The 16,196-nt window shown below is 44.7% G+C and overlaps 1 protein-coding gene across 2 annotated transcripts in view; it reads right to left on the bottom strand.

The window, feature by feature from the left end:
- Window positions 1-1,560: 1,560 nt before the first annotated feature.
- Window positions 1,561-16,196, bottom strand: part of LOC121453285 (lysine-specific demethylase 3B) — a 62,442-nt gene continuing 47,806 nt past the window's right edge. For both annotated transcript variants that reach the window (XM_041659930.1, XM_041659931.1), the window contains 9 exons: window positions 14,383-14,649; window positions 13,381-13,552; window positions 12,925-13,015; window positions 12,683-12,813; window positions 11,602-11,721; window positions 10,099-10,238; window positions 8,434-8,610; window positions 7,746-7,880; window positions 1,561-2,952 (listed from right to left, as the gene is read on the bottom strand). In XM_041659930.1, the coding sequence (XP_041515864.1) occupies window positions 2,872-2,952; window positions 7,746-7,880; window positions 8,434-8,610; window positions 10,099-10,238; window positions 11,602-11,721; window positions 12,683-12,813; window positions 12,925-13,015; window positions 13,381-13,552; window positions 14,383-14,649 (1,314 nt within the window). In that variant the 3' untranslated portion in view covers window positions 1,561-2,871. The remainder of the gene's footprint in view (window positions 2,953-7,745; window positions 7,881-8,433; window positions 8,611-10,098; window positions 10,239-11,601; window positions 11,722-12,682; window positions 12,814-12,924; window positions 13,016-13,380; window positions 13,553-14,382; window positions 14,650-16,196) is intronic.

The raw sequence follows: 16,196 nt of genomic DNA on the forward strand, positions 1-16,196 counted from the left end.
GGAGGCCGCTGTGTCGGCGCGCCCCCCCAGCACCTGCTGTGGCTGGGCATGCGCCTTCACCCTCAGTGCCCAGCCTGCCTCTATATCGCTAGTTCATTTTCTTTGAGCTTCAAGGTGGAGGCCAAGCTCCCGGCGGGGACTCTTACGGTTCCATCCTTTTGACATTAGCTTCGGCCCACCTCTGGCCCTGCCCACATCAGGTTGAAGGCCTCAAGATCCCACCAGGAGCAACAGCTGCTTTAGTGCTTAACTGGCAGGCCCTGTGCTTAGAGCTTTGTGTGTTATTCCATTGAATCCTCACAACTACCCTATAAGTCAGAAGTTACAGTTAATCCTCATCTTGAAGGTGGATGTTATTGGTTTCCACTGCTATGCCGAGGGTCACAAAACCACTAAGTCATACTTGTTACGATATAAAGCGAAGTTTATTTTAGAGGCTACATGCTCCAAAGACCAACCATCGAACTCTCCTCCTCCACTGCAGGCTCCAGGACGTCCACCTGGGCTCCTGGGCCAGGTGTGGCTGCACCTGTGCACTCCAGTCCTCATCAATAACCGCCAATTTCCAGGTAAAAGGGAATTTGTTCACATGGTTTGATCGGACTTTTGGGTAGTAAATTGTGCCAGGGTTAGGAATATGTGAAATTTAATTTCATGGGGAGGGGATAGGAGAGAGAGGAATGAGTCTCAAGTCAGTGAAAAGTCCAGAGACTTCAGCTCCACCCCCCTCAGAAAATACAATTGGTGGTGGATGTCCTATTTCTGAAGACATTTATATCCGGAATGTAGGCTAGCTCGCAAAGCAGCCCCCCCACTGCCCTCCTTCCCCGCCCCACTTTACAGCTGCTACATCCTGCAGCTTTGTGTTGAGGTATAATCCTTTGGGTGGACCACATTATTAAAATGTCCAACCAGGCTGTAAGGGCATGCTCGGAGTTGTGTATTTCAAAGACTCATATTCAAACCTAGAAGCCTTGAAAAACACAAATAGTCTATTTCTAGCTTGATAATTATGTTTCTAGGCTCAAATGCTCTGGAAGGTGTTTTCAGAGAAGCAAGTTTCAGAAGAATAGGTTTCAGAGAAGCAGGCCTCTGATGATGCCTCTTGCTTTTCTACATAACTTCCTTCCCAAAAGACCTCTTTTAACTAGAATATAGTCTGTCCTTACCCAACAAGAACAGTTTTAATTTTGCTTAATAAACAACCCCAGTTGGGTCCTTTGCAGAGCCGCACACTTTACGGTATGCAGTCGGATGACCTCACAGCCTCACCTGGAGCTGTGTGCAGGCTGTACATTAGGGCACTGTTCTCGCATCCTGCACCCTAAAGGAAGGAGGACCCCACTTAGCCCTTTTTGTTCAGTGAGCATAAACTCCACCAGCCAACTCACTGGGCACGTTCTTTCTCTCAACTAAGCATAACTCAAGGGCAAAGAGTGATCAGATCATTAGGCGCAGGGCAGCAAGAGGCCCTGAAACCAGCCACACCTCTGACAGCCCACAGTGTAGTCTTGACTTTAGAAAAGTTGGCACAGAAAGAATTTGTCTGCTCCAAACAGATTTGTTAGATTTTTTTTTAATAAGAACATGGAAATCCCAATCAGCCCTTCAATAAAATTAAAGTACAGAAAGTGAAATTAAAAGTATTCTACAGTAAATGACTTTTATTTAAAAAAAAAAAAAGGTAACTGTGAACATATAAACAAGGCTGCAGGGCAGTACACCTGGGAAGAGGTACATTTCCCAGTGTACCTATGGGCCAGTGAATTCCATCATTTCCAAGTAAATTCTTAATAAAAACTCCACTGAGTTGTAAAGTTTTGCTGAAAATAATTCCAGACAAAACTCTAAAAAACAAAAAACTCTTATATTGGAAACCAAACTTTCCACCCCATTTGGAAACATATGCAGAGTCCCAAGGGAACGCTGGTAGTCGGCAAACAGATCCCGGAGTCAGCGGTGTGCACGCAGGGAACAATCCACAGCTCAGACATGACACAGTTCTTTCTCAGACAACTGTTCCCTCGAGATAAGACTGAGAGGGAGGGAGAAACTAAAGGATTATAGTAAAATGCCAATTCTTTTAAATTACGCTTTGGCTGATTTTGTGCTATAAGGGACAGCTGATTTCTAAAAATCATATCTTTCAAAGAGTTTTATTGAAAGGAAGACTAAAGTAATGTGCCTTTCCTTGTAGTCCAGGAAAACAACTGTGTTATTTCAAAAGTTCTAAAAATATCTACTTTCATGAAATAGTAACTATTTCACTACAAACCTAGTTCTCACTAATACACACGGTTCCTAATCCTGAAGCCTCCTGGGAAAAGTTGTAGGCTCTCCCTGGGTCTTGAAGACTCCATATTCACAGAGAGTATGGGGAATGGCTGCACCCCATCTCCTGGGATGGGCCAGGTCAGAAGTCATGTGCAGAGACATGGCCGGGCTTCCACCAGGCACATTGTATCTCCTTACTTTACCAGTTATGACTTCCTCCGCCTCCAAACACAGTCCCACTGAGCTAGGCACAAGAGGAACAGAGAAGGAAGGTGTGCCCACATTCCTGGTTTCCATGGTCTCAAACCAGGAGATGTGCAGGAGAGCCCAGCGATGTTCAAGCAACCTGGATTCCCAAAGGCCACTGGATGGAGTGTGGCACCCTCAGCTTCGAATCTGAAACTGTGTGTGTGAACAGTGCCATTTTCATGTGTCAACCTTCAGTGTTGAGGCAGCATAGAAAGAGCGGCTGGAGAGTTTGTAATACTGACCACACTGGCTTGGGGAAGGGCTTCTGCTCCTGCAGAGAGCCCTGCCGTTCCCTGGTAAGTGTTGTGAAAGGCCTGCTTCACAGGAGAGCTGGAAGTTCCCCATGCCTTAAGACCTTGCCAGTTTGGATTCGTGGGCCTTGAGAGTGCCAACAGCATCTTTCACTGCGTGGTATATGATGTTCTTCACCTGGAGAAGAATTAGCACTGTCAGTTCAGGGCAGCTCACAAATGCAGGTCTATATCCTACCCCGACAAGCTTACTGAAAAGCCAATGAGGACGCCCCAGCTGTGTGCTTCCCAAATCAAGCCCCACGAATGAGTTACCAGTCATGCAGGATATGAGGTCCACACTCAAGAAAGAATGTGTAGGGGCTGGAGAGATGGCTCAGAGGTTAAGAGCATTGCCTGCTCTTCCAAAGGTCCTGAGTTCAATTCCTAGCAACCACATGGTGGCTCACAACCATCTGTAATGGGGTCTGGTGCCCTCTTGTGGCCTGCAGCCATACACACAGACAGAATATTTATACATAATAAATAAATAAATATTTAAAAAAAAAAAGAAAGAATGTGTATAGCTATCATCACTCCTGTTCTCACTAGGTGTTGGACAGAGTCACTAAGCTGTTATGTGGACCTCTAGTTAATCTATGCCGTGAGCCTATGAAGTTCAATTATTTTATCATAAGCCTTGTTTAAAGACACTGAGAAAATCAAGTTCCAGGGAACTAAAGCTGGGCACAGAGGCACATGTCTATAATTCCAATGGTTGAGGTCAACCTGGAATAAAGACTGTCCAAAATACCCTTGCCCAAGACCCCACAGCAATGAACAGTGGGAGTGGGTAGGCAATGGGCTGTTTTTCCTACTGCTTGAAGGTTGGTTCTTCTTCCACCTTGTGGGCTCAGCAATTAGACTCAAATGCTTTCACCCACCGAGCCACCCTGCCAGTTCCCCTCCCCCCTTGAGACAGGGTCTTACTATTTAGCCAAGGCTGGCCTCTAACTTCATTTTCCTGATTTAGATTCACAAGTAATGGGATTACAAGAATGTGACAGCAGGTCTAGAGCGTATGTGCACACAATTTGTCTAAGACACATATTTACATGTGACATTGGAAGATTTAATTAAAGTTATTAAATAAATTGACAGGCTAAAAACTTTAAAGAACTGACAAGATGATTAATTTTCCTAGGGTAATTTTTCCTGAGTGAGGTAAGCCAGACCCAAAAAGAGGAACATGGGATGTACTCACTTATATTTGGTTTCTAGCCATAAACAAAGGACATTGAGCCTATATAATTAGTGATCCTAGAGAAGCTAAATAAGAAGGAGAACCCAAAGAAATACATATAGGCATCCTCCTGAATATTAACCTTCATCCCGCGATGAAAGGAGACAGAGACAGAGACCCACATTGGAGCACTGGACAGAAATCTCAAGGTCCAAATCAGGAGCAGAAGGAGAGAGAGCACGAGCAAGGAACTCAGGACTGCCGTGAGGGGTGCACCAACACACTGAGACAATGGGGATGTTCTATAGGGAACTCACCAAGGCCAGCTGGCCTGGGTCTGAAAAAGCATGGGATAAAACAGGACTCGCTGAACATAGCGGACAATGAGGACTACTGAGAACTCAAGAACAATGGCAATGGGTTTTTGATCCTACTGCATGTACTGGCTTTGTGGGAGCCTAGGCAGTTTGGATGCTCACCTTACTAGACCTGGATGGAGGTGGGTGGTCCTTGGACTTCCCACAGGGCAGGGAACCCTGATTGCTCTTTGGGCTGACCAGGGAGGGGGACTTGGTTGGGGGAGGGGGAGGGAAATGGGAGGCGGTGGCGGGGAAGAGACAGAAATCTTTTGTTTGTTTGTTTGTTTGTTTTAGTTTTTCGAGACAGGGCTTCTCTGTGGCTTTGGAGCCTGTCCTGGAACTAGCTCTGTAGACCAGGCTGGTCTCGAACTCACAGAGATCCGCCTGCCTCTGCTGGGATTAAAGGCGTGCACCACCACCGCCCGGCCAGAAATCTTTAATTAATAAATAAATAAATAAAAAAATTGGCAAAAAAAAGAAAAGAAAAGAGAGGTAAGACAAAAAAGGAAGGACACACTGGTACTTTACGATGTTGTCTATGTACATAGTGTATTTCATGTATATGTATGACATCTTACTTCACAAAAATAGAAGGCTCTGTGATGGGTATACAAGATGCCCTGGGCCTCTACTGGTTCTTTTCTATTACTTAACAAAAATGCACTGTGAGCTGTGTTTTAGATTTGTGCCAGGGAAAGTTGTCAATTAAACAAATTTCTGCCTTCACAAAGCTAATTAAGTTTTACAATTTAGCAAACTAGCAATAAACAAGTTAAAGAACAGTTATGTCAGATCGATGGGACCTGAAAGTGTCAGCAGAGTTGACGCTGCTATCGTATTATTTTTGGATTTACATTTACATGTGTGTACACACTGAGCACCATAGGTGGGAGTTCTCTCCTTTAGCACATGGGTCTTGGAATCAGATCCAGGTTATGAGGCTTGGTAACAGCTGCTTTTGCTTGCTAAGCCATCATGTTGACCCCAGTGCTGTTATTTATTAATTTGTAATAAACTATTTACTTTTATTTTATTGTATTGTGTGTCTGCATGTATACCATTACATAGGCCAGTGCTTGCAGATGCCAGGGGAAGTTATCAAATCCCCCGGAACTGGAGTTACAGACAGATGTGAGCCTTGGGAACCAAACCCAGGTTCTCCGCATCAGCAGCATGTGGTTTTTTTGAGACAGGATTTATGTAAAACAGCCTCGGCTGTCCTGAAACTTGTTCAGTCGATCAGGCTGACCTCAAATGAGACACCCCGCTTGCCTCTGACTCCTAAGTGCTGGGATTAAAGGCATGTGCCACCATGCCTGGCTAGCATGTGTTCTTAACCTCTGAGCCATCTCTGTAGCCCCAGAGGCTATAAAAAAAAAAAAAGGTTGAAAGGAGGCTGAAGAATTGGCTCAGGGGTTAAGGGTACATTCTGTTCTCCTAGAACACTCTTAGTACCAGAGTTACTGTCCAGAACTTTGGCTCCAGAGGATCCAATGCCTTCTCCTTCCTGTGGGAAAAAAAAAATGCGGGGTAGTGGTGGCGCACACCTTTATTCCCAGCATGAGGAGGCAGAGGCAGGCAGATCTCTGTGAGTTCGAGGCCAACCTGGTCTACAAGAGCTAGTTCCAGGATAGCCAGGGCTGTTACACAGAGAAACCCTGTCTCGAAAACAATCAAAGCCTTATTTATTTATTTAATGTATATGAGTATATGAGTGCTCAATCTGCACGTACAACTTTATGCCAGAAGAGGGTACAAGATCCCACTATAGACAGTTGTGATCTACCATGTGGTTGCTGGGAATTGAACTCAGGACCTCTGGAAAAGCAATCAATACTCTTAACTGCTTAGCCATCTCTCCAGTTCCCCAGCAACCCCACTGCCCCCACAATGCCTTCTTCTGGTCTCTACTGGGACTGCACACACACACACACACACACACACACACACGAACAGATACATAATTTTTTAAAAAAGGCAGCTGGGTGGTGGTCACTTTTAATCCCAGCACTCAAGAGGCAGAGGCAGGAGGATTTCTGTGAGTTCGAGGCCAGACTGGTCTACAGGAGCTAGTTCCAGGACAGGCTTCAAAGCTACAGAGAAACCCTGCCTCAAAAAACCAAAAAAGGCATTAAGAGTAAAAAGACAGTCTACCAGTTGAGACCTGGAAGAGGTGGGGTATGAAATCGGTACATTTATATTGCTTCTATTAATATGAGTATATATAATGTAAGAATGTCCATCTGCACTGATTTGCAGAATAAGGGACATGTGATTGAGGCCCTGTACATGGCCAAGTTCAAGTTCTCTGACCACCAGAAGGCCCACTTGTCAAAGTGTGGCTCCTCCAAGTTTAATGCAGATGAATCTGAGGACGTGGTAGTTGAGAAGCTTCTTATCCCCGAAGGCTGTAGGGACAAATATGTCACCAGCTGTGGTCCTGGAACAAGTGCAGGCTTGCTACCTGTGGCACCTTCTATTGTGATGAATGATGAGTCCCACTTTTTGACTAAGTTGGGCCTGTTGTCATAGGCTTATAATTCTAGCTACTCTTGAGCATGAGGCAGGAGGATGATAAGTTCTAAGCTAGCTTGGGCTACAGAGAGTTCAAGCCCAGCCTGAACAACTTAGTAAGAACCTGTCTTGAGCAGTAAAGGACCTGCCAACCGCGTGCACAGCCTGGGCACATTCAGTTCCCAGCACCGTGAACAATGTACAAAGGAACAGGACCCTTCCTCCCTCCCACAGTATTTTGTTTTTATTTACTTATTATGTATACAATATTCTGTTTGTATGCCTGAAGGCCAGATGAGGGCGCCAGACATCTTTACAGATGGTTGTGAGCCACCACGTGGTTGCTGGGAATTGAACTCAGGACCTTCGGAAGAGCAGGCAATGCTCTTAACCACTGAGCCATCTCTCCAGCCCCCCACAGTATTTTCTTATATCCCGAGCAGGGATGCAAGCCTACTCAGTTATCAACACTAGAACTCCCAAGGACTGAGAACTAGGGAATCATTACATAGGAAATGGGTAGATTAAAAAGACCCCTCCATACACACACAACACAGGGCTTACTCAGGAGTTCAGGTCAGCCTGGAATTTGTGCTTCAGCTGGGTTATAGGCATACATTAAGATGAGTGGATAATAAATTCCTGTAAAGGAGCTGGAAATAGGAGGATCAGGAGTTCAAGGTCAGCCTGGGCTATTTGAGGCAGCGTTCCAAAAACAAACCAATAATCGAAACTCAAAAACCCAACTGAAATGGTTAGGTATCTGCTGTTTCCCAGTCACTTCTCTACCAGAAAACAGCCACGAGGAGAATGTGTCTTTGTGTGTCTGTGAGCATTAGATAGGAAGTCAGTGTGAGTGAAGGAGGGACCATTTACCTGTAGTTTATCCTCATGATTCGTATGGGTGTTGGAGAGATGCCTGAACTCTTGTGTTAGGCGGAAACAGTGCTTCACGTGCTCTGGGGATACGAAGTCTTCTGCGACTTTAATGCAGCTATACAGATTGTGAACCTGGGAGGAGGCAAGTATAGCAGGAGAATGTAGACCTCAGAGATTCAGTAACTCATACGAAAATGCCAGTGGGCTGTGGCAGCACATGCCTTTAATCCCAGCACCTTGGGAGGAGGGCAGGAGGATCTCTGTGAGTTTGAGACCAGCCTGGTCTACAGTGGGAGTTCCAGGCAGCCAGGGCTACAAAGTGAGACCCTGTCTTGAAAACAAAACAAAAAGTTTATGGCTAGGAGTGGTGGTGCACACTCTTAATCCTAGTACTTGGGAGACAAAGATTTCTGTGAGTTTGAGGGCTTCCTGGATAACGCCCCCCCCCCCCCCAAAAAAACCAACCAAAGAAAACAGAAACAGCAACAACAAAACAGAAAACAACTACCATAAAACAAACAAACAAAAACCAAGCATTTAAAGTTACAAGGAATAAAGTTAAAAACTAACAAGCCATGGTATTAGAGCACCCAGTCTGATCCTGCCACTGAAAACTAAACTCAAGAGACAAGCCAAGCACCAAAGCCCATGGGGCTGTGGAGCCGGTCTCCATTGTTCAACTCACCTGGTGCGGGGCTCCAGCAGGTATGAAGACAGCATCACCCAGGAACTGCACGATGGCCCAGCCTTGCACGCCATACTCCTCAAAGAGTCGCTTCCGGAGGATCTGGTCCAGATACCAACTTTGGTCATGAATTGGGTCATGATCAGGAGGATTCTCTTGGCCTTGCTCTTCTCCAACCTGAAGTTATAATCAAAATCCAAAAAAAGGAAGAATTAATAAAGTAGCCCTTCCTTGCCCACGGTTTCAACAGTTTCGTTTACCCACAGCCAACTGTGCTCTAAAAACACATGGAAAAGTCCAAAAAGGATTTGCAGGTTTAAAAATTGTGTTATTATGGTGTTAATTATGGTGACACGAAAGACTCCCCCACTGTCCAGCACCACCTCACACTAGACATGTTGTATCCTCATCGAGGGTAGCTGTGTAGCTAGGTTCCGTTCCAGTTCAGGTGGCTATGAACGTTTCAGAGAACACGTGTTCAAGTACTCTTTAGCATGCTTTTAATCCCAGCACTCAGGAGGGAGGCAGAGGCTGGTGAAACTGCTGAGTTCCAGCACAGTCTGGTCTACAGAGTGAGTTCCAGGACAGCCAGGGCTACACAGAGAAACCCTGTCTTGAAAATGAACAACAAAAAAGAAGCTTCTTATTACCTCAACATTTATTACCAGTATGCATATATAGGGGGAGAAAGATGTAGGGAACATCCTAGGAATGTACTATCCCTTAAGCACACAAAGAACACTATCTTCTTTATTCTGTTGAACATGTTCTAGTGTGAGCTCAGGCCCCTTGCGCATTCTGAAAGATTTCTCAACCAATAGGTCCCCTTTCTTTGCTTCCCCGCAGTGCTGAAGATGGAACACAGAACCTTATGCACACTAGATAAGCATTCTAACACCAAACTCCAAACCCAGCTTTTGTTTATTATTTATTCGTTTTTGAGACAGAGTTTCTCTGTAGCTATTGCTGGCCTGGAACTTGCTCTGTAGACCAGGTTGTCCTGAATGCTCAGAGATCTGCCTGTCTTTGCCTCCTGAGTGCTGGGATTAAAGACACACACCACCAGGTCTAGTCAAATTTTATGTATTTTATGTATATGAGTGCTTTACTTGAGCATATACTGCTTCATGCCAGAAGAGGACATTGAATTTCATTACAGATGGTTTGAGTCACTATGTGGTAGTTGGGAATCGAACTCAGGACCTCTGGAAGAAAAGTGCTCTTAACTACTGAGGCATCATTCTACAACCCCCCCCCTTTAAAAAGACTTATTTTTATTTTATGTGTATGAGTGTTTTGCTTGCATATATGATCTAAATCTGTTTACCACATGTGTGCTTTGTGCCCAAAGAGTTCAGATGATTTACAAGGACCATGAACATCCATGTGGATGCTGGGCACTGAACCATGTGACTCAACTGCCGAGTCAGCCCACCAGCCTCAAGTTCTTGCTTTTCTTTTTCTTTTTTTTTGAGATAGGGTCTCTCCAGGTAGTCGAGGTCGGCCTCTGTGATCTTCCTGACATCAGCACTCAAGTGCTACAGGTGTACCCTACCATGCCTTGTACAAATAGGTCTTTACTACCAAGAGACTTCACAGGAGAGACCTTGGTAGCTGTCTAGACCACAGCCTGGAGCTGGGGGTATCACCCCGCTGGAGGCATACCTTCCTGAGGAGCTCTCGGATCTTCTCTGCATCCTTGGCTGCATAGATGTGCCATAAGGCCCCCGGCTTCTCTTTTCCGTCATGAATCCTCTGCTTGGTCACCTCATCAGCATCGCCCTCATCAATTGTTTTGAGGACTTCTGAAAAGAACAAAGTGGTGATGACAAAGTAACCTTTAGGGGAAAATGTCCAACCAGAACAAGTTTGGTCTCTGTTCTTCTCTAAGTAATATCACAAGAATCAAAGCTTACTAGGCAGTGGTGGTGCACGCCTTTAATCCCAGCACTTGAGGCAGAGGCAAGTGGATCTCCATGAGTTTAAAGCCTCCCTGGACTACATATGGAGTTCTACATAGATCCTGTTTTGTTTTGTTTTGTTTTTTTTTAAAAAAAAAATCAAAACTCATATGGGGGCTGATGAGATGGTTTAGCAGGTAAGGGCTCTTGCCATCATGTCTGATGACCTGAGCTGGATGCCAGTGATCCGTGTGGGGGAAGGGAAGAACAACAGGGTCTCACTGTACCCTAGGCTGGCCCAGAATTCACTATGTAGACCAGGCTGGCCTTACACTCTTAGAGATCCACCTACCTCTTCCTCCCAAGTGTTGGGACTAAAGGTGTGCATGATCACTCCCGGCTGCTTATGGAAATCAAACTCTGGTCATCATGCTGTTGACACTTTACCAACTCAACCTTTATGTTTCATCTTTGTGCACACGACCTGGCTCTGCCATTCATCATTCTACAGTTGATAAGGTTAATGAGTCAAGCAGATGGGTCAGTCCTGTCTTTTTATCCCTTCACTTTTTGAGACAGTTTCTCTGTGTAGCTGTCCTGACTGTTTTGGAACTCGCTTGGTAGACCAGTCTGGCCTTAAACTTACAGAGACCCATGTGCCTCTGCCTCCCGAGTGCTGGGACTAACGAAGTGCACCACCACTGTCCAGAAGTCCTTTCTTCTTATTTTTTTTAAAAGATTTATTTATTTATTATGTTTACAACATTCTCCCTCCATATATGCCTGCACACCAGAAGAGGGCACCAGATCTCATTACAGATGGTTGTGAACCAACATGTGGTTGCTGGGAATTGAACTCAGGACCTGTGGAAGAGTAGTGAGTGCTCTTAACCACTGAGCCATCTCCCCAGCCCTTCTTATTTTTTTAATATTTAGCAGGTGCCAGAGGGCATCAAATTCCTTGGAGTTGGAATTACAGAAGGTTGTGAGCCTCTTGTGGGTGCTGGGTACCAAATTCAAGGGGCACTGTACTTTTAAGCAATGTGCCAAAGCCCCAGTCCTCTCTGTCCTTTCTTTGCCAGACTTCATATTTGGACATTCCCTGAAAGGCAAGAACCCAGTCAAAAGTTTCCAAGCAGCACTCTGCTAGAATTTCCCGTGGTCTAACAATATCCACCAGGTACACACTAAGCCTGGAAGAAACTTGCATTGGTTACTCTACTTCTTAGGGGAAACCACATTAAAGCAATTTTTCTAGAAATCCTACCTTCATCATGAGCACCCTCCCCGACAGGGATCCCAACATACACCATCACATTAACAGCATCAGACACATCTAAATGAAGGTTTGTTGTACCAACTCTTCTGTCTTCTGCTGTTATCAAGCCTAAAGGTGGGAGGAAAATATGAAAGATGAACAGATGAACAGGTGCTATTACAAAGGACTCATGTCAAGCCTGAAAAGGTGCTCTAGAAAGTCCTTAAAGAGATGCCCCGGGGGAGAGGCAGTCCAGCAGTAGAGTGCTGACTAATGTGCTCAGGCCCTAGGTTACATCTCTAGCACACAGAGGGAGGAGAGAGGAGAGGAATGAGCATCAGCTAAAGCACTCTTCTTTATCTTTTATACAGGTTAAGACTAATTTCTAGCTTGGTCCACATAGCATCAACATCCATCATGAAACCAAGCCACTTTTGAAAATGGTCCCTTTCTTGAAATTCAAAACATGCAGGCATTAGGGACATTCAGACAGAACTCAATTTTCACAGTATTTTATTTTATTTTTTGTTTGTTTGTTTTGTTTTTCGAGACAGGGTTTCTCTGTGGTTTTGGAGCCTATCCTGGAACTAGCTCTTGTAGACCAGGCTGGTCTCGAACCTACAGAGATCCGCCTGCCTCTGCCTCCTAAGTGCCGGGATTAAAGGCGTGCGCCACCACTGCCCGGCTCAGTATTTTATTTTAGGTCATTTTTGAACTTTATAGAATACAGGTATGACAGCAAGGTAGCTGGCATTCTTTAGTTTTAGTAAAACTAAAGAATAAAACTAAGGATATGTCTGTTGGAGTAGAATTTTTGAGTTTTTGTTTTTCAAGACAGGGTTTCTCTGTATAGTCCTGGCTGTCCTGGAACTCACAGAGATCTGCCTGTCTGGGATTAAAGGTATGCACCACCACCACCTGGTGAGAAGAAACTGTTTCTAACAGATATGCAAGCTTATGAATGTTACACCAATCAGTACTAACAAAGGAAACATTCAGAACTACCCCAGGTATGATGCTCCCTATCGTGTCTGTGTATGAAATGAGAACAGCAGTCCCCAAAGGGTTAATTCTGTCCTCTCCCTCATACCATAGGCGTTGTACATCTTGGGGCCCAGGTCAGGCCTTACAAAGTAGCTGGGTAGCCTAGAAGCGAGATTGAGCCTGCCATCCCGTTTGGTATATTCTGGCAGAGGAAGATTCTCCATCAGATCCTCAAACCTAAGAAAGGGCAGGAAGGAAGACAAAGAGCATTCACTTCTCTGTGATTCTGCTGTGTTGGTTTCAGCCAGGCATAAGCCTCTGAAGACAACATTCTCTGAAGTCACTAACCTTGTTGGCATCATGTCCCGAAAATCTTCCCCAGGGGGCCAGTCTTTGAGTTTGAGCACCATTGGCTGCCCATCTTCCGACCTCAGTCTCTCTAGAAGACAGACAACATTCTTATACACCCCTACTGCTACTCTTCGCAGGACCGAGTCTCTGGAGACAAGCCTCCTATTTCACTTTGATTCTCCACTTCCTGTAGTAGTATGTGCACTATCTCTCCATTCTATAGGACTCCTGCTCCCCTCCTCCGTGCAACAGAGCTCCATGCAAGCCATATGCTCCCTGAACTGCAGGCCTGTTCTGGGAGCCACAGGACTGCCACGCAGCTGTGTAGAGCTGGCATGAAGACAGAAGGCTCCTCCCAACAAGAGGATACAGTTTGTTATTTCAGGTACAGGACCAAGTATTTAGATGCTTACTACTGTTGTCACTGCATAATCAGAAAGCAAAGTTACTTACTGCATATAATCTCAAAGCCATCCCAGAAATCCCGAACTTTGACATCAGAAATGATAGCACAGTTCCGGCAGTTCACCAAGTCCACATCCTGGTCTCCAAATTCCTGGCTAAAGGCTTCTGGCTTCCAGAGTTCAGACTTGAGCTTTTTATGTACCCCTGACACTAGCACTGGCTGTGGAAACAAAGATAAACCCATCAAAATCATCTAGGAAATATTGCTCTCCATGAACATCGATTGTTTTTCTCCAGAATGTAATCTACAGATTCCCATATATTAGTTAAAGAGAATGGGAAACTGTCTTGCCTCTATTGTTATTCTAGGCTCTCATTCTGGGGAAACATCCTCCGAAGACACTTTTCTTTCTTGGTGTCTATCAGTATTCTGAGGTGAAGAGACATTGCTGGCTAATGCAACTTTGAGAACACTGCCTCACAGTACAATGCAAACCAGGTGACTCCATAAGCTCCTCCCTCCTTAGCACCTGCTCAAGTCTAAGTGTCATGGAGCACCATCGCATTATCAGACACATCACTAAAGACTGAAGCACTTACCAAGAATCCTGCTACTCAGCTCCTACCTTCACTCTCCAAACCCTACACTCGGGGATTCTCCTCCAAAGGTGCCATCATTAATGGCAGCTCAGCACCCACTGGAGTTCAACTGCCCTTTACAAATACCAAGCACAAAGTGTTCTTAGGGATTTCCTTGACTCCGTTTTGTTTTTTGAGATAGGGTTTGTCTGTGTAACAGCTCTGGCTGTCCTGGACTGCTGTTTGTAGACCAGGCTGGCCTTGAACTCAGAGATCCGCCAGCCTCTGTCTCCCAAGCACTTGGATTAAAGGTGATTGTCACTACCACCCAGCTTTCCTCGATTCTGAAAAGCAAAATCAACTAGAAACAGAAGGATATCCTCCATGAATTTTCTATATGCCTGGGATTATCCTGGCAGATGTGACTGCCAGGCAAACAGCAGGCTATAAAATCAACTCAGTGTTTCTTACCTGGCCTTGTTTCCAGCATTCTCGGAAGATCTTCCAATTGTTTTTGTTGCTGGGGTCATGGAGACACAGAAGTCTCCCATCACAGAGCCAGGAATGAGAGGTATGGGGGTCTAGCACATTTAACCCCATCACCATCTCCTTCACTTCCTTTTGGGTATCAGTCAAGTTGCAGGACCGCTTTGAAGAATCTGAGGTTTTCTTATTTTCCACCACTGAGGCGATGATGTGGTCGAGGAAGTTGGGCAGGCTGGCTTTGTTCTTCAATCCCTTCACAGACAAACCCTCAGGTGAGTTTGACTCAAGCACCATGATAACATTAACAAAAAAGAGGACTGTCTCACAGTTATAGTTCCAGGCTTTAATCTATCCAATTAATAAGATGTCTTCTGTAATTGCAGGGAAGACATAAAGTCACTAATCTTTACTATCTTAAATTTCTTGACCTTTAGCATTTTCTTACATTTATGAAAGAACAGAAAGATTTTTTGTTTTTGTTAAGACAGGGTTTCTCTGTGTAGCCCTGGCTGTCCTAGAACTCGCTCTGAGACCAAGATGGAAACCTGCTTCTGCCTTGTGCTGGGATTAAAGGCATGTACCTCCAAGCCCGGAGATCTCTTAAGACCTGGGAAATATATCTCTAGCTTTAAACTCTGTGTTAAGTACATGCATGTAGACTACAGAGTTCATAAAACACTAAGTGATTTATAAAGGTTAGTTCAGGAAAATCTCTCTTTGGATGGTATGCCTGGGAGATACTGCAATTGTACCTGAGCAGACTTAACAAGGCAGTGGTTTTCTGGGCTGGTGAGATAGATTGGCGGCTAAAGGTGCTTGCCACCAAGTCTGAGGACTTTGTTTCTACTCTGGGACACACAGAGGAAAGATGGGGAGCAGGTGAGTGCCCACTCAGGTAACAGAAGGCAGTAGTTTTCTGCCACAGAACATTTACCTTAGTAATCACTATCTAAGAGCCATATACTCCAAAAGTGGTTTCTTTTCTTTCCAGTCCTTCTGTTACCATCTACTTTGAATTTCTCCCACTTCAGCTGATGGGAAAGCAGGGCAAGTCACAGAATAGAGAACTCCTATAAATCCAATCCTGTCTCAAGTACTATCCACTTATCCTGTGGATAAGGGTGTGGTGGCAGGTGGGTCTCTGTGAGTTCAAGCCTAGTCTTGTCAACACAGCATTCCCAGCCAGGGCTACACAGTGAGACTCTGCCTCAACCGACTAAAAATATATAATCATACAATGTTCTGGTAAAAAAAAAAATTAGAAAAGGAAATGGGGGTATTCACAAGTACAACATATATTTTTGAAATAAATGACCTACAAGGTATAAATAAACACTGAGAAGCAGAAAAGAAAACTGTAGAACAAACGTGTGTAAAACAGAAGAAAACTATATACATATAACATTTCTGAAATGACACTCAAGAAATAAATGCTGATGCTAGGCAGGTCAGATAGTTCAGCAGGTAAACAGACACTTGGTGTCAAGTCTGGTGGCCTGATTACTACTACCCACTGGATGGGAGAACTGACTCCCAGACTTCTCTCTCTCTCTCTTGCATGCGTGCGTGCATACACATACATACACACCCACACTACACACGACCTGAAAAAAAAAAAAAGAAACATAAACCAGGAAGACCTTTTTTTCACAGCACCGATTAAAAACAATACTGTACAAGTACTGCGACACTAATGATATGTACTAGTGAATAAAATGCCTTTGCAGAGGCAAGAGCAATACAATAGAACACATTATAAGTGCTACGAAAGCAATTATGTGTAGAGGATGGGAGTGTAG

Source organism: Microtus oregoni, unplaced genomic scaffold (assembly GCF_018167655.1).
Source record: "Microtus oregoni isolate MIOR12 unplaced genomic scaffold, Mior012 000011F_ref0000422, whole genome shotgun sequence".
NCBI classification, from domain to species: domain Eukaryota; kingdom Metazoa; phylum Chordata; class Mammalia; order Rodentia; family Cricetidae; genus Microtus; species Microtus oregoni.